Source organism: Chenopodium album, chromosome 5 (assembly GCF_948465745.1).
Source record: "Chenopodium album chromosome 5, dcCheAlbu1.1, whole genome shotgun sequence".
Taxonomy (NCBI): domain Eukaryota; kingdom Viridiplantae; phylum Streptophyta; class Magnoliopsida; order Caryophyllales; family Amaranthaceae; genus Chenopodium; species Chenopodium album.
The window spans coordinates 71,284,199-71,306,897 of NC_137838.1; the positions used below are offsets into that span (position 1 = coordinate 71,284,199).

General features: G+C 38.2%; 1 protein-coding gene across 3 annotated transcripts; it reads right to left on the reverse strand.

Moving 5' to 3' along the window:
* Nucleotides 1-431: 431 nt before the first annotated feature.
* LOC145632226 (zinc finger A20 and AN1 domain-containing stress-associated protein 8-like) lies at nucleotides 432-2,946 on the reverse strand. Of its 3 annotated transcripts, XM_081684545.1 has the most exons (3): nucleotides 2,735-2,946; nucleotides 2,371-2,459; nucleotides 432-1,187 (listed from the first exon to the last, which is right to left on the reverse strand). In XM_081684545.1, the coding sequence occupies exon 3, from the start codon at nucleotides 1,171-1,173 to the stop codon at nucleotides 664-666; it is 510 nt and encodes a 169-aa protein (XP_081540671.1). In that variant the 5' UTR covers nucleotides 1,174-1,187; nucleotides 2,371-2,459; nucleotides 2,735-2,946; the 3' UTR covers nucleotides 432-663. The 3 variants fall into 3 exon arrangements, with proteins under 3 accessions (XP_081540671.1, XP_081540670.1, XP_081540672.1); XM_081684544.1 differs by lacking the exon at nucleotides 2,371-2,459; XM_081684546.1 differs by lacking the exons at nucleotides 2,371-2,459; nucleotides 2,735-2,946 and adding an exon at nucleotides 2,638-2,713.
* Between the last annotated feature and the right edge of the window lie 19,753 nt (nucleotides 2,947-22,699).

Below are 22,699 nucleotides of genomic sequence, written 5' to 3' on the forward strand. Positions count from 1 at the left end.
AAACTAAGGAGATGATAATAAGTGGCAGTAATGTAATTATTCTCCATGCAGTTTTGTAAGTACCATGACAATGACTGTGGTGATGCTAACATATGATCAATCCCACTATGGTAATGTGGCAATATATACTTATATTAAAAATATATATCAGCACAAACTTGGAGATAGAGTAGCATTACCACAGGCATTGTCAGACTTCCCCTGCAGATATAAACTCTACCCCCACCCCCCAACAATCAGTTACCTTATTTGAACCAAAAGTTATTGATCACGTTCTACCTTCTGAATGGAGCTTCAAATTTCTCTTCACCACAACACTTTCAAAATCGGCAATGATGGTGATCTCAAGTATTGAAAAAAAGAAAGAAAAAAACAATAACCCAAACAACACGTCAAATTTTGTGAAACCAAAAAAAATGCAAAAGTGATCATAGAGACAATACCCAAACTCGCAAATTAATTATCAAAGTGCCACAAACCAGCAAATAAGTACTTACAAACTGGTGCAGAGGTGGCCAACCCTGTTGGCAAACAAGGTGAGTGCACCCCTGTGACTGCCCCCTGCCATACATTTATAGACATAATAGTTTCTAACAAGGAAAGCAGCAATACTAAAAGCGAAAAACAACGATAGAAAGAAACTGGTGACTTGTCAACATGCTTCTAGATCTTATCGAGCTTGTCAGCCTTGATGATTGGATTAGCTTTAGCTATGGCATTTTGAGCAGCAGACTGGTAATCGAATTGACAATCATGCTTGTCGGAGTACCGGTGAGCGGCACAAAACAGGTTACCGCACCTGCAACTAAAACCAGTCAAACCAACACGCTTACGGCAAGTTAAACATCTACTTGGACCCGCTTTCTTTTCCTCAGAAGGCTGTCCAACAACTGACTCGGTAGCAGCTTGAACATTTACGACTTTTGTCTCTACTTCTCCGGACTTTAAATCAACAGAAGCAGCAGGCACAACAACAGCCTCTTTGCCCTTGTTCCCATTCACTATGTTTTCAATGGAAGAGGCTGCAAATCTTGCCTGTTCATCCTTGAGCACTGTTTCTCGGTGACATTTGGAACACATATTCCTTGTGGCTGCATGTCCAAAGAAACCACAATTATTGATGCACAAAGTTGGGCGTTCTGGTGCTTGGCATCCTGTCTCATCATGATCCATCTTTTTATTTTTTCCTGTTGAGAAAAAATATTCAACACCGATCAAATTCAGATTTCAGAACACCCAACAATCTTAAACCTGCCAGAATCTAACACCATCAATCAAACACCAGCAGCTGAATATAAAAACTGGTGCTTAAGAAGCTACATGAGCTTGATTGGGCTGATAAATACAGAGTATTAGAAACAAACCTACAAGCTCTTGTCAGCCCCAATATACCAAAATGCTACAAAGCATGTTCAAAACCAAAACTTCTACATATAAGCACATATATTTTATCAACCATGAAAATTTCGGGCTCTTAACAATCCTGGCTGCCGACTAGAGTAAGGAGTATATTTAAACCTAAAGACTTACAACTCATCACCATAAGAATCTTAATAAACAACAAAAATCCCTAGCTCTTGTCAATCCCAGTAGCCAATAAAGGTTACAAAGCATGTTTGGAAGCAAAGAACTTCAACATCTCAGCATATGAATATTAAGTAATAGTTATAATAGCCACAAAAGTGTACAAAGAATGATCGAAACCAAAGAAACTTCAGTATATCAGCATAAGAATCTTATTAAGTGAGCCATAAATATTATCAAAATTTGTAGCAAATAAGCTTACAAGCTACAAGGCATGTACTAAACCTAAAATCTTCAACATATCATTATGTGAATCAAAATTAAGCCACGAAGATTCCTAGCTCTTAATAACCCCAAAAGGTTAATTAAGCATCCTCTAAACTTAAGAACTTTAACAAATCAGCATACAAATGTCAATTAACGCATAGAGATTTCTCGTTTACCAAAAATAAAATTACAAAACATGTTCTAAACCAAATGAAGTTCAACATATCAGCATATGTATGTTAATAACTTAATTAAGACTGTAGAAGGCTTTAACTTCCACTTTTGCTAATACACAAAATTCATAATTACACTATAAGGAATAAAAATAAGATAATTAAAACTCCTCTTTCAAATATACATAAAAATTATAATTTCACTGTTTAAGAATAAAAATTTAAAACCAAATAAAAAAACTAATTAAAATTCCTCCTTCGAAGAATACACAAGATAAATAATTTCACTATTGGGAATAAAAAATTAAAATAAATTATAACCCCTCACCTTCTAAAAAGGATAATAAATTACAAAAAATAAAAATAAAAAATTACAAAGGGTTTCTGAAAACCCAGATCAACATACAGATGAATTTGAAGCATCAGCAGTAATTAAGCTTGAACCCATGATAAATCCAGTAAACTTGAACCTAACCAAAAATCCATTAAATAATACTGAAAACACCACAAAAAATACCCAATCAAACAACAAACAAATAAAAAAAATATAAAAATCTCAACACATCTAATAATACAAACAGTCCAGATTCAACTGTAAATCAAAACATCCATCAAAATTATAGACAATCAACATAAATCCCAACATATAATCAAATTAAAATTAAAAACATACCCAGAAAATAAAATTAAATTTTAAAAAAATCAACCAACATATAGATCGGAGACTTATAATGATTAAAAAAAAAAAAGGAAAAAAGGGGAGAATTAACCTGTTTATAAGATCTGGAAAAGGGGAAAAATAATTAGGGTTTGGGGACGATCGAGATAATCTAGGAAAACTAATAATTTCAAATTTTGAAAGAAAGAAAGAAAAATAAGGTAAATATTAATAATAATATTGGTAGTTATAATTAATAATAGAAGTGGTATTAAAATTGATGAAAAAAAAAAAGGTAGAATACTTTATTATAAAACGTATAAATAAATAAAAAGAAAAAGGTAGTTGAGAGTAGTATTAGTAGATGAAAATGGAAAAATCTAAAAATAAAAAATAGAAGAAAAATCTCACAAGTGGAAGATGATTAAGAATGATAGGGACATTTCGGGAAAAAGGATGATGATAAGAGTAAAGTTTAAGGAGAGAGAAAATGTTGTATTGTTGTGTTTTATAATTACATGGTTGGTTTTGGTGCCGAGTTAGCGTGAGCCTAGTGTTTGAGTTAGTCGGCAACTCGCCGACTCATTTGACCGATTTTTTAAAAATTGGTGGGTGGTTTTCGTAAGGGATACGATTTCATGAGCCTTGAACGATGTTAGGGGTAGGCATGAGATAGTTGGGGACTTGTGATTGTGAATTGTGATGATTTAGCTTCTCAAATTACCTCTTTCCATAGTCCCACTGTTTTGATGAATTTGATTTTTTATTATCAAGTTTATTTTATTATTCTCTTCGTTTTTAAATACTCCGTATTTGTTCTATTTTTTTCATACGCGAAATTTTAAGGAAAATTGAAAAAGTAATAAAATATGGAGGTAATGAGGTGGCTGGAAGAATAAAAAATTGTAAAAAGCAAAACTAGTGGAGAGAATTGAAGGTGAGAAAATATGATATTAATAAAATATGATTTATATTGGGTCAACTAGGTGAAAAAAAAAATTGAATTAAATATTGTAAAAACTTTCCAAATACGAAAATGGAGCAAGTATTTAAAACGGTCGAAAAGAAAAGTGGAGCATGTATTTAAAAACGGAGGGAGTATTATCTTTATTGGTGAAAAACTCAACTTTGAGTATTGAAATTGAAGATGAGCTGTTTTTTTACTTCTAAGGGTGATACCCCAATCTACTGCTCAATTTAGCAACTCATGAGAAGTCTAATTTTTCAATGGTGAGACTTTTTAAAGTATATTAATGTCATTTTCAATTTATGGCCCACCAAAATGCACTAGGGTAGGCTTTGTTATAGCTAGAAGAGTGGGGGGGCCAGATTGTATCTCGGCTTCCCACTAATTTATTGTAGGTTGTACTTCCCCCGTTTTCTTTTAGATGCAACACACACTTTTTCACGGTATTTAAGAAATGTGAGGTTCACATGATATAATACACTTTAAAATGGGATGAGTGGTTGTTAGGAGTGTAATTTAGTGGGTCATGTGCTTTTAATAAAGGAAATAATATAGATTTTCCATAAAGTAACTTTCCTTTTATAGTGACATTTTCTTTTTAGGGAAGTGTTGCAAGTAAAAGAAAACAGAGGAAGTATGACTTTTGTTTTTGAGATATAATCATAATAATAATAATAATAATAATAATAATAATAATAATAAAACTTAAATAAATTACAAATTATATTATAATAATGATAAAGAACCCACACTTTTTGTCAAATGAGACTCAAAATTGAGTATATAAACTTAGCGACTTTCTTTTGGAGTTCTTAAGTTTAGATACCAACTTGTTGGTATCCTTTGCAAAAAAATTTCTTTCTCGTAAAAAAAAAAAAAAAAAGTCTCTCAAGTCTCACTATTAGAGATGGTCCTTTTATTGTTTGTATGCGGTATAGAGCTTTATGTTCAGGTAAGTGGGAGTAGTGATAGACCACTACCAGGTATGGGCTCATTGGGCCCATACCTGGAACAAAAACGTAATTTCACGCATTCTTTTTCACAATAAGTCGCAAAAGTTACTAAGCAGTAAAAAAAATCTTCTCTCTCCTCTTTACTACTTTATCAACTGAAAAATCGCTTCCCTCACCTCCTGTTCTCTGACTTTTCTCCTCTTTACCTCTTTCTCAATTGTAGTGCTCATCGAGTCATCGGAAAACGGTCGGTGAATTTGTGTAAATGTTTTGTTTTTCATTTAATTGGGATTTGTTGATTAAATTGATACTAACGAGGTTGTAATACTTGTAAAATTTGTACTCATATTATTATTGGGCTTTGGTTGATTTTTTTTTTTTTTTTTTTTTTTTTTTTTTTTTTTGGTTTGGTTGGTTCGTCCCTCGTCGTGGCAGACCTGCTAGTAGAAGCCATGGATACAAGTATACAACATAAGCTTGGTGGTCTTGTTTCATAGTTTGAGATTTAATTGATATTTAATTATTATTTGTAAATTTTAATTTTATGTGCATACTTTGTAGACTTATTAAATTAGTTGATGAATTTCAACCAGATTTTCTAGATGTAATTTACGGGTTTTTTTTTCTCATTTATTCTACTCTGTATTATTTTTTTAATATACAAACTATTGACTAAAAATCTACAATAGACAAGCATAAAGATAATACAAAAACTGGAAGGAGATTTGACTTGGGTTATAAAGTCGATTTTGTAAATTATGGCACTTGATTAGCAGGCAGAATTTAGAAGTTCGGGTACGTTGTGACCCGACCCGAAAACTTTAGGTACCCGAAACACGGGTCAGGTCATGGGTCGGATTCCAAACTACCTGAAGATCCGGATACCCGAAAACGCGAATTTGAACACCCTAGTTATGGGACTTATGGCCACGTTTACTATCGTAACATAGCTAATGTTATGACTAAACCAATATATAACGGTATTTATCTATAAATGATAGCATCTATTTCTTAATAACTGTATATCTTTATAAATGACAGTATATCTTTCTATGTAACAATATCTCTTGACAATTTTTTGTATGCGTTACTCGAGTTACTCGGTCAGGGGTTACTCAAGTTGCCGAGGTTACTCAATTTTCTCGGTCAGAGGTTAGTCGAGTTGACGGGCTTACTCAAGTTACTCGGTCAGGAGTCACTTTACACCCCCTCGAGTAATCCATGACCGAACCCCTCAAATAACTCTAACCGAGTAGCCCTTGGCTGAACCCTCAACCCCTCAAGTAACTCCTGATTGAACTAGTGAAATAACCTATGACCGAGTAACTCGAGTCATAACTGAGTAACCCCTAATCGAGTAACCCTTCAAGTAACCCTTGACCGAGTGAACCCCTTGACTAACCCATGTCCGACCTGATTTACAATAAAATTAATTTAAACCCGTGATTCATATGCTCGCAATTGATTTTAAATTGAATATAGTGACTCTAATGTTAAAAAAAACTCATTAAAAAAAATAACCTCTTATGACTTTTATAATAGCACAGTTATATAATAACCTTTATTTTAACATACTGACATTTTTTATATAAGATAAAATGATCATAGTGTCTCTAATAGTGGTCCACAATAAAAATAATGTGGACCATATTTTTTTTTTAGAAAAATGTGAACCCGATGTATTTAAGAGTTAATGACGGTACATCTTTCTATATAATTGTATTGTTTTGTAAATGAAAGTATATCTTTCTATGTAACAATTTCTATTTATAAGAAACAATGTTATGCAAAATTAATAAAAACTGAGAAAGAGATCTATGTATAAATGATAACCTCTATTATTTTATTTTGGATTTTTTAGATTTTAACACCTGATAAAAACGGAAAAATTGATATTAACACCTCCAAAAAAAAAAATTATTTTAACACCTCTTAAAAAAATTTAAATTGGAAGTTACCACCAGATAACGGATTCCGTGACGGCAAAAGTCTGTGGGCCCCAGCATTTGGTTTTACCTCCAATTTTCACCTAACAAAATACGAATCTTCTTCCTTCATTGAATACTCACCCAACTTCTTCATTCAATTCTCTCTGAATCTTCATCTAATCAAACAAATATTCAAAGGGAAAAATTTAAATCTAATTTTGTGTGGTTGAGCACCAAAGCTAGGTGTCAACATTGCAAAAGAACAACTCAGCAGGTGTTCGTCATCTTCATCAAGCAAAAAGGGGCAAACGTTGCTGGAGATCTGACAAAGACAGTCGAAAGATTCCAAAGAAGGTATTTTTTTTATCATCTTTGATTGTGGTGCTTGGTTGATGTCAAAATTGCAATTATATGCTGAATTAGGGTTACTTTTGGTAGAAGAGCATGAAACCCTTGACAATTCAATTGACTATGCAAATTAGGTTAATTATTTAATTGACTTTGCGAATTAGGGTAATTGAATTATTTAATTGAGATTAGAGGTTATTTATAGTGGTTTATTCTTAATTAATTCATGGAGTACTTGAATTGAGTTTGAATTGTTTATGCAAAAATGTTGGAACTGCTGCCTTTGCACTGCAAGTTAGATAATTAGGGTAGATTTGTTTATTCTCTTAGTGTCATTGCGCATTTTATCATATAATGTTCAATTATTGAATGGGTTTTAATATATGTTATCCTTTTTGACCGGTGGGTAGATAATGGGGGACAATGATGGCATGGTTGACATTTGTCTTAGAGTTGGAGGTGCATTTGTTCCAAAAAGAGTAAGCAAAGATAGGCAGCTTCTTGTTTGGTGTGGTGGGTGGTGTTATTGGAAAAGGAAATTTGAAGTGTCTAAGATGGATGTGCATTTGATTAGGACAGCTGCTATTCATGGGTTTGTTCAAGGGGATATCCCTGTTCCTATGCATTACAATTGTTGGTATAGGGAGAAGGGGAAAACTTTTAACACTGGGAAAAGGGAGCTAGTTAATAGTGAAGATATTAAGGGTCTTTTGGAGACAACAAATGGTGAAGGGTAGACAACAAATGGTGAAGGGTATGTAGAAGTATTTGTAACAGTACCAACTACTACTAAGCCCACAAGTGAGGCCCAACCCAATCCACCAAAGGCAAATAAAAAGGGCAAGAAGGGCACCACTGATACTACTGTCAGTGTGAGAAGGAGCCCTAGGTTTAGTAAGGCAGAGAAAAGAAAAGAGAAAGTAGCTGAAGTGGTAACTAAGAAGGGTAGGTTGAAAGGGAAAGGGTCAGCAAAGGCAAAAGCTCTGAAGTTTGATGAGCTTGAGGATGTTGACTCTGAGTACTCAAGTGAAGATTTAAGTGATGAGGACTTGGGCTGGGAACCTGGTGAGGAAGAATATGATGAAGGGGATGAGGAATGGTATATTGAAGGGTCATAGGATATTTTGGACAAGGTGAACAAAAGCTTGAAGAAAGGGCTGGGAAGTGAAATAGAAGAAGGTGTTCCCCTGAAAGATAAGAGGTCAGAGCTTAGAGAAGACCTAGATGTTGGAGATCTGCATCTGAATCCAGAGAATGAAGGAGATTCAGATGAATCAAGGAGTTTGTGTGGTTCTGATGAAGAAGAGGACACTGCTCCATGGTTCAATGCTGATGTTGACTTTGAGAACCCTATTCAGTTGAAAGGAAATCTAAAGTTCAGCAATGCACAAGTGCTAAGGAGGGCACTTAGACTTCATGCAGTTCAAAACAGGTATGAGTTTTACTTTTTGCATAATGACAGTACTAGGATTACAATACAATGTAGGTATAGGTGTGATTGTGAGTTCAACACTTACACTTGTAGAATGCCTGCTTGTACATGTGTGGGGGGAGTGAAGTGTCAATTCAAGGTCTTTGCTTCAAAACTTGTTAAGCAGCAAACTTGGCAAATCAAAAACCTCATATTGAAACACACTTGTTTAAGAGTGAGGAAGAACAGGATGCTTACTGCTGAGTATATAGCAGAGAGGTATTTGGAGGAGTTTAGGAGTAACCCTAGCTAGAGAATTAAGGAGATTAGGGCTAGGATTCTGAATGATTTGGGTATTGAAGTGACTTATTTTAAGGCATGGGTAGCAAGGTGTAGGGCAAAGTTGATTATATTTGGTTCTGCTAGGGAGCAGTATGCAAAGGTGTGGGATTATGGGAAAGCTGTGATGAAGTACAACCCTGGTTCTGGGTATAATATTGTTGTTGATGGTATTGATAGGCCAGAACCACCCTTGTTTCTCAGAATGTTCATGTGTTTAAGACCTCTGAGAGATGGTTTTGCAAGAGGTTGTAGGCCACTTATTGGGGTGGATGGTTGTCACCTCAAAGGTGCCTACCCTGGGCAGATTATGGTGGCAGTGGCTAAAGATGGGAACAACAATTTGTTCCCCCTAGCCTGGGCCACAGTGGAGGTGGAAAACAAGGAAACTTGGGGTTGGTTCTTAGAGTCTCTAATGGGTATGTTCACACATGACCAAGGAGCTGGGCTAACCATCATGTCTGATAGGAAAAAGGTAATACTACCTTACTTTTTTCTTCCAAAACTTTTATTCATGTGTAAGTGTTTGAGTTTCTTCTAATATGGTGCATTGATGTTTGCCTTTTTTAGGGATTGTTTGAAGCAATGACTGATGTTATTCCCAAAGCAGACCAAAGGTTTTGTGTTAGGCATATTTGGGCCAACTTTAAGCTCAAATTCACTGGAGCAACATTTAAGGAGCTTTTTTGGAGTGCTGCTAGGGCTAACACTTTTGTAAGTGAATTTGTTCCCTTTGATGTGCTAATTTTTACATTTGCAGTACTTGTTAGATTGTGTAATGACAGTACATGTTTAGTTTTACATGTTTAGTGCTGTGTTTGATAATGCATGTGTTACATATATGTTTACTGACTTGAGTAGTTGTTCTGTGTGGTTTAATATGTATGTAGTTGGCAGTTTGAGTATTTTTCTGATTGTATATGTATGCATTTGTCAGTTTGAGTGTTTTTCTGATTGTATATGTATGTATTTGTCAGTTTAAGTATAAGATAGCCATGGAGTCTATCAAATTTCTTGATGAAGCTACATATGAGTACTTAGTGAGTATTCCTCCCAAGCATTGGTGTAGACATGCTTTTCCACCTACTGCCAAGTCCAACATGTTGTTGAACAACATGTGTGAGACTTTGAATGCAGTAATCAGGCCTGCAAGAGATAAACCAATCCTCACCCAAATGGAATGGATGAGGAGGTATATAATGAACAGGAATAATGAAAAGTGGGAGGATGCCAAAAATATACATAGTAACTTAGTGCCATATGTCAGGCATGTTCTGCATAGGATAGATTTTGTGGCTAGGGGGTGTGTGGTACAACCATCAAGGGACAACACATATGAAGTGCAGCTTAAGGATGACCAAGTATTGGTTGACTTGGAGAAAGAAACATGCACATGTTACCATTGGGAACTCACTGGGATACCCTGTGTTCATGCTTATGCATGCATGCTAGATATGAGGGGTGACATAGAGGCTTATGTTGACCCATACTACACGATGGAAACATAAAGAGCTGCTTATGAACCAGTTGTCCACCCAATGCCAGGTCCCAAACACTAGGAGAAAGTCAAAATGAGATAACCACAACCCCCTGCATTTAAAGTGCAGCCAGGCAGACCAAAAAGCAAGAAAAGGAAGCTTGAGCCAGGGGAATGTTCAACTGCAAGTAGCTCAACAAAGAGGAAGAAGCAATGCAAACACTGTGGGGGTTTTGGGCATTATGCCAAGACCTACAAACTACCTCCAGCACCAGCAACAGAGGTGGTAAAGGCAGCAGGCAGACCCCCCTTGAATACACCTTGGATGGTAGAGGAGAGAAAAAAGAAAGAGCTCAGGGCTGCAAAAAAGGTAACCCAAATCAACCTCAACTTGCTTACTCTTTTTTTTGGTACATTTTCAATCCTATAATACATGTCATTAACTATTCCATTTTGATACAACATGTGTGATAGGCTGCAACAGAGGCAGGAGTTGGAAGACAACCTACCTCAACCCAACCAACCTCCAGTCAATCAAAAACAAAGAAGAGGGCTAGCTCCAGTCAACCTAGCTCAAGTCAGCCAAACCCAAAGAAAGAGCCTCCAACCAAGGCAAGAACCCCCTCAAGTCAGCCTGCAGCACAACCAGCTCAACAAACAGGTGTTGTGACAAGGGGCAAGATGCAGACCTTCAAGATGAACCTCACCCAGTGAATTCATGTGTCTAATTAGTGAACAGTGTTTATCAGTGAACAATTTGTTAGTTTTCCTTAGTTTTATGTATGATCTGGTAGATTTCCTATGGGTTTGATTACCATATGACATTTTAAAACTTGTATTTCTTATTTGCATTGCTTTAAGGCAGTATAAAGTAAGCTTCTTTTGTCAAACTACTTTTGAAGTGCTTACTTATTTTGCCAATGAAAAAAGGGAGCTAGTTTAACAGCTTTTACAATCTTCAATTTCTTTAGCAATGTTAAAGCATTTTAAAAAACAACAACTCAGTCAATGCAAATATCATTGAAACCATTCTCATAACAACTCAAGCCAATACAAAATATTTAAATTTAGGTTCCATAACTTAATTGATACTAATACAAGTTAACCACCCCTACCCATTATGAAAACAACAAACATTGACAAACTAATACAAATTGTAATGCCCAACCAACCAAAATAGTTCATTGAAGTTGTCTTCCCTGCACTGCACTCCCTGTTCATTCTGTTCCTGTCACCTTTTAAGGCCTTGCATCTAATCTTCAAATTATCAACTTCATTTAGTAGGCACCTCCTTTGACCACTGATTTAGTAAACTTCCCTTTTCAATTCATTGACTTCACCCTTTAGCAGCTTCTTATCCAATAAGAGGTTGTTAATAACCCCTGTTTCCCAATCTGTCCCGTCAGGTTGATCAACCCACTCGAAAGATTTGCAGCCCCTTGTTTCTGTGATTGGATCATAAAACTTACAAGCTCTGAACTTCCTCCCTGGATTCTCCTTTGTCCAGCTAGTTAGCTTGCCCATTGGCACACCACAGTTGCATTTCTTTTCATTAGAAGGGGAAGAGCTAGCAAACGCCATAATATGCATCAATTTTAGAACAACAATTACATATACACATTTAATCATCAACGGATTAACATTGTTAACACCAATTTTCAATTTTAATTAGCTAATACAAAAAGCCCCAAATTTCAATTTCTGATAAACCCTAGTTTTGTAATTGGGCAATTTCATGCATACATAACACAATCTAAGTATCAATTCGAGTACAAAACAATCCTAATTAATAAACCTAATGAATTTATTACATAATTAACAGACAACCAACCTAAATTTACCCAATTTGATTCAACATAATTCGTTGCATTCGTATAAACCCAAATACCTGTTTCAGTAGCTTCAATGTCTTCCACGAACTAAAATAAAACCAATTAATCCAGTAATTTTGGTTATTTTGAAGCAAATCGAACCGTTTCAAACAAAAATTAGGTTAAAATAGGGGAGAATTGGGGAGAATCGTGCATATATAGAGGGAATTCAAAAAACTATCCGTTATAGTGGGACCCAGTAACAGTTCCGTCAACTGAACTATGATTTTGGTGGTAACTTCCAATTTAAATTTTTTTAAGAGGTGTTAAAATATTTTTTTTTTTTTTTTTTGGAGGTGTTAATATCAATTTTTCCGTTTTTATCAGGTGTTAAAATCTAAAAAATCCTTTTATTTTAAAATTTAAGTATGATTCCACTTATTTAAGTGAATAACCCTTTTTCTCATTTAAGTAATCTACATACGTAAAAGTAACTCTATTTGTTCATTACCATGACCCTTATTTGTTGGGGTTTGGTGAGTCCGACTCACCGCGGAAACAAACCCAAAAACAAGACCGCACTCGCAATAAATAAAACCATAAACATAATTAAATTAATCACAAGATTAAGATAAGCTAATTACCTTTGACGCGTGCTTCGCTCCAAAATGAGCTCTTACTTGAAAGCTTCAAGACCCTCTCACACGGAGACCTCCAACGAAGTCCACCCGCACCAACAAAACCGACTAGGTCCAATGTCTTGGGGTTAGCAAGACCCGACCAATAAAACCCGAGTAATTATTGAGTTCAAAGGTTTTCACTAATTGTGATGCCTTTTTCAACTCTTACTCAAGCATCATTCCCAATGCCCATACTTGGGTATTTATAGGAAATGATGGGAGTATCATTTACTCTCCTATCAATGTGGGATAGTATGATTTTTCCATTTTATTTTAAAGCTAAAATAAAATTAATAATCAAGCTAGTAATAAATCAACAAGTGGCAAGCTCATGTGAGTGGTTAGGTGAGGACCACTTGGAGAAGGGGGGGACCAAACTTTCTCCCCACTCCCTCTCCCATAACCGGCCACCTCACTCCACACACACTCAAGGACCACTAGCCACATGGCACCCACCCTTGGGCACCAAGGCAGCCAAGGTGGGCTGCCATGTGCTGATGTCCGTGGCAGCCACACCCAGCAAGCCCAGCAGGCCCAGCACTCGCATGCGGGCTGCCAGGCGCTGCTGGCCAGCAAGCCCAGCATGCTTGTGCGGGCTGCTGCTGGCCTTGTGCCTTGGCCAACGCTGCTAGGCAGCAAGCAATGGCCTAGCCATGCTGCTGCTAGCTGTGGCGAGCTGGCGCGCCTAGTGTGCTAGCTGCTGCAGCTTGTTGCGGCATGGGTTGCTAGCCATTGCGCGCACAAGGTTGCGCCTAGCATGCTAGCACGCACTAGGCAGCGCCTAGCCTTGCAATGCTAGCATGGGTGCGCTAGCACGCACCAGCCAGCCTAGGCTCGGCTTGGTGCACATGCTAGCCACCATGCTAGGCCATACGCCCTTAGCACTCGGTTTGCTTGGGCATTCCGATGCTAGGGGTATTTTGGTCTTTTGTTGATTTATTACTATTTCTCGTCTCGTCTTTCACTATTTTCGACTCGACTTCCGACGCTCGGTTTCGACGCTCTAAGCTCGAATTTCCGACGTCTAAATAAATATTACTCAGTCGACTCATTAATTCCTTCCGAATTAATTCGTCGGTTCGGTTTGTTGAATGCTTGGGTGTGACCCGAAGGGTTCAGTCAAGATTAAGCTGTAATATTAATTATTCATTAATATTACTGATCGGAAGCGGCCTCCACCCAGGCATTCCGATCACTTGACCTCACTGAATATATTAGCTTTCTAATAATTCTGAACCCACTAACGGAATAGTACACTTGTTCGAAGGACACCATTCCTTTCAATCTCCCACTTGTCCTTCCGGACAAGTGCGCATTTTGTGTACAACCTTTTTCCTATGTCGCTTAATGTCTCTTCATGAACTATAAGGTAAGATTTGTTTTGTCATCCTTATTACGTCCAGAAGTGTTTCCCGATTCCGAGTCCAACTGTCAATAAACAGATGATTTCTAAAATCCATCCGAGCACGGCCATGCATTTTATAGTCTCGCTCTACGAGAGGTCTTGTATACAACAAAGACATCTTCCCTATTTTAGTAGGGGGACATTCCCAGTCTTGTAATGTAGCTCCTCTTACTGAGAGGACCTAGTCGCCCGAGTGTTGCCGTTATAATCCCCTATTACGGCAGACGTTTGACAACATCAAAGCGAACTAGTACTCAAAAAAGAGAACTCACAATACTCATGGTCGAGGAAATAGGTTCCGATAGCCATAATGAGAAGTATACTTATGACAAATTTTTTTTAATTTCTTAAAGTATTCTCATAGGTCGATCCAGTATGGTTCTAAACCAATACCTGTGCAAATGATTTATGACAATCATGTCCTTGTAGCATATGAAACGGTGCTATAAATCAAACTACACACTAGTCTCAATCGGTCATTAATCGTCCATCGTTTAAATGACCTTGATTAGGGATAATTTTCGATTATAATATTCAATGTTCACTTAATAGGTGTTTCCTTACCAAGACTGGTCTTGATACCCTATTTTGAATATTCTCAGAATCGAATGGACTCATTATTTAATCCTAAACCACAATTAAATAGCATAACGGAGTAATAAAATATTGCATGAAATTTTATATTACTCCAAAACTTGAATGGTTTTCCTTAGCGTCTTACATTAATTTTTCTCAAAATTAACTAAAACACTAAATAAGGAAATCAAAGCCAGTCTCCTACATGCTTGATTCCCATTGCCTCAACGTGCTTGTTGTGCTTCACTTGAGGCAAAGGTTTAGTAAGTGGATCGGCTACATTGTCATCCGTTCCAACTTTGCAAATTCTGATTTCACCCTCTGATTTCCATTCTCGAATCATGTGAAATCACCGCTTGACATGTTTGACCTTCTGATGTTCCCTAGGCTCTCTGGCCTGAGCAATAGCTCCATTGTTGTCACAATAGAGGGCTATTGGACCCTTTATAGAGGGTACAACATCAAGTTCACCAACGAACTTACGAATCTAAACAGCCTCCTTAGCTGCTTCAGCAGCTGCTAAGTATTCGGCTTCAGTTGTAGAATCTGCAGTTGTACTCTGCTTTGCGCTCTTCCAACTAAACGCCCCTCCATTTAGACAGAACACATATCCAGATTGCGATTTGAAATCGTCTCTGTCTGTCTGGAAGCTTGCGTCGGTATAACCTTCCACAACTAAATCCTCTGCACCACCATACACCAGGAATTTATCCTTGTTCCTTTTCAGGTACTTTAGGATATTTTTGGCCGCAGTCCAATACGCCTCTCCTGGGTCTGATTGGTAACGGCTCGTAGCACTCAAGGCATACGATACATCTGGCCTAGTACATATCATGGCATACATGATCGATCCAATAAGCGAAGCATATGGAATCTGATTCATTCTTACCCGCTTATCAAGTGTCTGTGGACACTGCTTCTTGCTTAGGGTTATGCCATGTGACATTGGCAGGTGACCTCTCTTGGCCTCCTCCATGCCAAATCGAGCAAGTACCTTATTAATACAAGTACTCTGACTCAATCCAATCATCCTTTTCGATCTATCCCTATAGATCTTGATGCCTAGTATGTACTGAGCCTCTCCTAAGTCTTTCATTGAGAAGCACTTTCCAAGCCAGGCCTTTACAGACTCTAACAACGGAATGCTGTTTCCAATGAGCAATATGTCATCGACATATAAGACTAGGAAGGCGATGTCACTCCCACTAACCTTCTTGTAAACACAAGATTCGTCTGGATTCTTGATAAAACCAAACTTACTGATGGCTTCATCGAATCGCAGATTCCAACTTCTGCTTGCTTGCTTTAGTCCATAATTGGACTTCTTAAGCTTACAAACTTTCTTAGCATTGTTTTGGTCGACAAAACCTTCAGGCTGTGTCATATACACAGTTTCTTCCAAATAACCATTAAGGAAGGCGGTTTTGACGTCCATCTGCCATATTTCATAATTGTAATATGCAACAATCGCTAGGAGGATCCGAACGGATTTAAGCATTGCGGCTGGTGAAAAGGTTTCATCGTAATCAATACCATGAACTTGTCTGTAACCTTTTGCCACCAATCTAGCTTTGTAAATGAATACATTTCCATCTTTGTCGGTTTTCATCTTGAAAATCCACTTACATCCGATAGGTGTATAACCTTCGGGTAAGTCAACCAAGTCCCAGACTTGATTTTCAAACATGGAATCCATTTCAGATCTCATGGCCTCTTGCCATTTAGCAGAGTCGGTGCTTGCCATCGCTTGCTTGTAGGTTGCCGGTTCATCTCCATCCATAATCAGGATGTCCTGATTCTCGGTTAATACTAAACCAAGATATCTATCAGGTTGAGATCTCGGCCTCTGAGACCTACGTAGGGTAATGGATTTAGCATTTGCATTGTCGGTTCGACTTTGCACATTTTGATCATTTTGACCTGCGACAACAGATGTTGTTTGAGCACTTTGACTGTCATTATGATTTTGTTGCTCATCCTCACGAACTTCGTCGAGTTCGATTTTCCTCCCACTTGTCATTTTGGAAAGGTGCTCCTTCTCCAAAAAGACACCATCGCGAGCAACAAACACTTTGTTCTCCGATTTGTTGTAGAAGTAATACCCTTTGGTTTCTTTTGGGTAGCCCACAAAGTAAACCTTGTCAGATTTGGGATGAAGTTTGTCAAAAATCAATTTCTTGACATATGCTTCGCATCCCCATATCTTTAGAAAAGATAACCTAGGAGGTTTCTTCGTCCATAATTCATATGGAGTATTTTCTACAGCTTTTGATGGAGCACGGTTCAGTGTTAGTGTCGCAGTTAGAAGTGCGTGTCCCCAGAAAGAGATAGGAAGATCACTAAGACCCATTGTTGATCGTACCATGTCTAACAAGGTTCGATTTCTCCTTTCGGATACTCCGCTCCCTTGTGGAGTTCCTGGAGGTGTCAATTCTGAAAGTATACCCTTTTCTTTCAGATGGTCATCGAATTCTTGGCTCAAGTATTCACCACCTCGATCCGATCGAAGGGCTTTGATTTTCTTGCCAAGCTGATTTTCAACTTCACTCTGAAATTCTTTGAACTTTTCAAATGATTCAGATTTATGCGACATGAGGTAGACATAGCCATATCTACTATAGTCGTCTGTGAAAGTGATGAAATATCGATGTCCATTTCTTGTGGTTGAGCTCATTGGTCCACATACATCGGTATGTATAAGACCCAATAAGTCACTTGCCCTTTCTCCCAACTTGGAGAATGGCTGTTTAATCATCTTGCCTAATAGACATCCCTCGCAATTCTCAAACGATTCTAAATCGAAAGAGTCAAGAACACCTTCTTGTAGAAGTTTCTTGATGCGTTTGATGTTGATGTGGCCAAGACGACAATGCCACAAGTAAGTCTGATTTGACTCTATGGTCTTAGCTCTTTTGGTATCATTATAAACAATTTGTCCAAAGACACAAACGTGTCATTCCATAAATATAAACAAGATGATATGTCTTGTGATCAAGTTCAAAATGACGTCCAACGCCACAAGATCAAAATATGGTAGATAAAACTAAACAAGTTTTAAATCTAGACAAAATATGAGATTACAAGCTTTCTTTGAAAGATTATCTTCTTCTTCCACTTGTGTATTCATATCCACTTGAAAAGCACCGCTCACTTTGTTCCTGAAACAGGAGCATATAGTGAGCCAATTTTCCGGTATCTAATACCTTATAAATGGCTTATGTTCAAGTGTAAAGATGATACCTGAGATTGAGGTTACTTTTCTTTTCGCCTCATCTTCTAGATACATGCTACATTCTCTTTTGTAGTGTCCGGGTCTACTACAATAGAAGCAGCGCATCTTAGCTTTGTTCTTGAACTCCTTCTTCTTTGGTCTCAGAGCAACCTTAGCCTTCTTGCAAGAATAGGTTTTCTGGAGCTCTTGAACAACTTCCATCAAGGACAGTTTGTTCCGCTTGGCCGTAAGTCGCGTCTTTAATGCAACATACCCCGAATGGAGTGAGCTTAGTAGCATGAGAGCCGCTTGCTCATCGTCCACTGGTTTGCCAATTATCTCCAGATGGGTGAATAGCCTTGTCATGTTGAGCACATGAGCTTGAAGTGGCATCCCGGGTCTAAGTCTTGCATTATAGACCTTAGCCCATACTTCTTGTCTCTCTTTCGTGAGACACCCATCTTGCGGTGGCTTGATCCTCATGTTCGAGAGTGACCTAGTCACATCTTCCACTAGTCCATCATAGTTGCCTCTGGTACTTTTGGTGACTCTCAAATTGACTACATCTTCTAGAGCTTTGAGCATCATGTCCGGAAAATAGTTGGAGAACTTCCCCTTCCATTGTACCGGGATGGAGTTTGCCATGAGTCTGGAAACTCTTTTACAATCCACACTCCATACCTCATGTGCCTCATCACTCATAATCCCCTTTGAGTAGAAACTCGGGATTTGAGTGTCCAGAATGTGCTCTAGGTAGCAATTTCGGAGGGTCTTTCGGAGTTCCTCTTCCCATTCCTTAAAGTTTACCAAGTTCAGAGAAATTGGCAACTTTTCGGGCAATTCCGGGAGCATAAGGTCGTTGACATTAGTTGAAGACATGATTCTACAATTGAAAGAATTTGAAATAAAAAACCATTCATTATACTTAAATAAGATTGAATTCATGCATTTTAATCAAACTTATTTAAAACGTCTTATTCACACATTAAAGATTGTCCCCATTTTAGGTGAGAATAAGTCGATTCCAAGATCCAAAGAAACAAAGAGTGGTTAAGCATGCTTTGGCTTGTCTTAACACTCAATCTCCTAAGGTAAGCAACGCTTTGCTAATGGCTCCAAGCCACTCTTGGTTGAATAAATCGTCGCATCCAATGCTCTCTAAAAAATTTATTCACTTTGCCACGGCATGTTAGGACTCCATCACTCATATCGTTGAGTATAACCAAAACCACCTTGCATACCCGGTATGCCTTACGTTCCTTGGAGAAGTAGTGATGCCTCGCTTTGGCGTAGCCCACCACTACCCTCGTTCGGTTGGTAAGTGTGTTTTGGAATGGCAAGTTTTACTCAATATTTTAGGGACCTAGGGTTTCTATGTTGGTTGATTTAAGTGAACTTAATTAATCATCTCAACATTCGAAATCCTAAACATGCATCTAACATATAATTCATATATATATAAACATAAATATATATCGAAAACATAAGTAGAGATGCATTTGGAAACTAGCATGACCCCTTGAGATCTTCAAGTCTTCAAAAGGTCTTCATTTGCAACTTCATGGCTTTGTCTTCTAAGAACCCCGTCTTCAAGACTTGACCAAAAAATTACAATTGCTAGTATCTACGATTAGGACTAATCTAAATATTAAGGTACAAAAATACTCAACGGTTCGCAGACCGTATTTAGATTTACAAAAAAACATCACGGATCACAGTCCGTATTTTCTATCCTAATCGGGCCCCACTAGTTGCCATTTCATAAGACCTGTGAGAGAATTTACATTCCATTCATCCATTCACTATCTGTGAATGGCCCATGCATTTTACAACGATAAACAAGTAACAATGCATAAAACGCGCGAGAACTAGTAACTAATCTAGGTGGTTAATCCAATTAACACGCCTAATTAAACTAGTCAAAGTTGTTTTAACCGGTTATGGAAATAACTAAGAGACGCTCCCACTAAATTCCGCATCCAACTTAACTAATCCAATTAATTAAGTCGGTGAACCCAAATATTTGCCAAAATTAATTTTGCAAATGTCGCTCAAAACCCGAGGCCTAGCCTCCACAAATTTTAATTAAATAAACAAAATAATTAAAATAATTAAAACGACAATTTAAGCAAAATTATGTATTCCACAATGTCTAAGTGCCTAGCACTAAGACTTGGATTCCAAAAAATACCCTTATTTACATATTAAGCAACGCTAAAATTAACTTTAAAATAGCATCGCCTTAATAACCCGGGGTTATTGTGCCAATTATGGGATTGTACGTACCGTACAACAAGCACGTAGTATGCCCATGCGCACCCCCGCAACACCAAGCATGCATGTGGGCTGCTTGTGCTCGCATGCGCCACGCCCAGCCCAGCCAAGCGTAGCAGCACGCACAGCGCGCACAGCCTTATGCTGCTGCTGCGCCATGCTGCTGCTTGCTGCTGGCTGGCGGGCTATGCTGCTGGCAGCGAGCAGCAGCCCACGCCCTTCCTCGCACACACACACGCACAACACCAAGCACCTAAGAACGAAGTGACCAGCAGCCTCGGCAGCCACATATGGGTTGCGTGAGCAGCCCAGCTGGCCGAGAGCTAGCTCGGGGCTCTTAGGCCTCGTGTTGCGTGCTAATGCTTCGAAAAGATTTTTGTGTGTGACATTATAAATCAATTCTAAATTAATTTTAGAATCAATTTTGAGGAAAAATGAAAAATAACAAGTCCAACTTAAATAATTCATCCAAATGCAATTAACCAAATTTATTTCCAAGAACCATTCTTTAATAAAATTGGTTTAACTTGGTGTAATAAAATAAATTAGGGCAATTCTCACTATTAATTTAATCACTTTAAATTAATCTTGAGATTTTGACAAAATAAAAGGGAGTTGGAAAAATGAACATAAGTTCAATAAAGACTCCAACTTTAATACTTGTGACTCCATGAAAAAATTATATCTTCCAATATGAAGATAAACCAATTTCAATCACAAGTTTTAAACTTTATGATTCCAATCAACTAAAAAATGATTAAATCAACAAAGTTTAACCAAAATTCATGGAATTTAGTAACTTAAAGTTTCAATCACTTATCATAAATAAAGATTGAATCTTTAGTACTTGGAAGCAACAAAGAACAACAATTTCACACTTAATGCAATTAATTTGCAATTATGTGAAAAAATAAAACCAAACTTTCAAGCACCAATTACTACCAAGTAATCATGCTTAAAGTGGTCTAAAATTGCATATAAATAAAGGAAAGAACCAAATTCATAACCACCATAAATATGCAATCAATTTTCAAGGTTAGAAAGACTTAAAATTTTCGTCAAAACAAAAAATCCCTCGAAAAATGCATTTCTGGTCGTTTTTTGGCTAAAAACCGAGCCTTAAAAGGGTAAAACCATTTCCAGAACGCCTTTTCCACCCAAAATTCACTATTTTTGGGTCGAAATCTGGGTTCGGGAGCTGAAGACAGCTCTAATACGAGGTAAAAATTGGAAAAACGAGTTACTAATCTAATTAGCAACTTAAAACCAGAAAAATTAAGCCATAAAAACACCTTGAAAATATTATGATTTTAAAAATAAACGAGCGAGGCTCCGATACCGCTGTTGGGGTTTGGTGAGTCCGACTCACTGCGGAAACAAACCCAAAAACATGACCGCACTCGCAATAAATAAAACCATAAGCATAATTAAATTAATCACAAGATTAAGATAAGTTAATTACCTTTGACGCGTGCTTCGCTCCAAAATGAGCTCTTACTTGAAAGCTTCAAGTCCCGCTCACACGGAGACCTCCAACGAAGTCCACCCGCACCAACAAAACCGACTAGGTCCAATGTCTTGGAGTTAGCAAGACCCGACCAATAAAACCCGAGTAATTATATTGAGTTCAAAGGTTTTCACTAATTGTGATGCCTTTTTCAACTCTTACTCAAGCATCATTCCCAATGCCCATACTTGGGTATTTATAGGAAATGATGGGAGTATCATTTACTCTCCCATCAATGTGGGATAGTATGATTTTTCTATTTTATTTTAAAGCTAAAATAAAATTAATAATCAAGCTAGTAATAAATCAACAAGTGGCAAGCTCATGTGAGTGGTTAGGTGAGGACCACTTGGAGAAGGGGGGGACCAAACTTGCTCCCCACTCCCTCTCCCATAACCGGCCACCTCACTCCACACACACTCAAGGACCACTAGCCACATGGCACCCACCCTTGGGCACCAAGGCAGCCAAGGTGGGCTGCCATGTGCTGCTGTCCGTGGCAGCCACGCCCAGCAAGCCCAGCAGGCCCAGCACTCGCATGCGGGCTGCCAGGCGCTGCTGGCCAGCAAGCCCAGCATGCTTGTGCGGGCTGCTACTGGCCTTGTGCCTTGGCCAGCGCTGCTAGGCAGCAAGCAATGGTCTAGCCATGCTGCTGCTAGTTGTGGCGAGCTGGCGCGCCTAGCGTGCTAGCTGCTGCAGCTTGTTGCGGCATGGCTTGCTAGCCATTGCGCGCACAAGGCTGCGCCTAGCATGCTAGCACGCACTAGGCAGCGCCTAGCCTTGCGATGCTAGCATGGGTGCGCTAGCACGCACCAGCCAGCCTAGGCTCGGCTTGGTGCGCATGCTAGCCACCATGCTAGGCCATACGCCCTTAGCACTCGGTTTGCTTGGGCATTCCGATGCTAGGGGTATTTTGGTCTTTTGTTGATTTATTACTATTTCTCGTCTCGTCTTTCACTATTTTTGACTCGACTTCCGACGCTCGGTTTCGACGCTCTAAGCTCGAATTTCCGACGTCTAAATAAATATTACTCGGTCGACTCATTAATTCCTTCCGAATTAATTCTTCGGTTCGGTTTGTTGAATGCTTGGGTGTGACCCGAAGGGTTCAGTCAAGATTAAGCTGTAATATTAATTATTCATTAATATTACTGATCGGAAGCGGCCTCCACCCAGGCATTCCGATCACT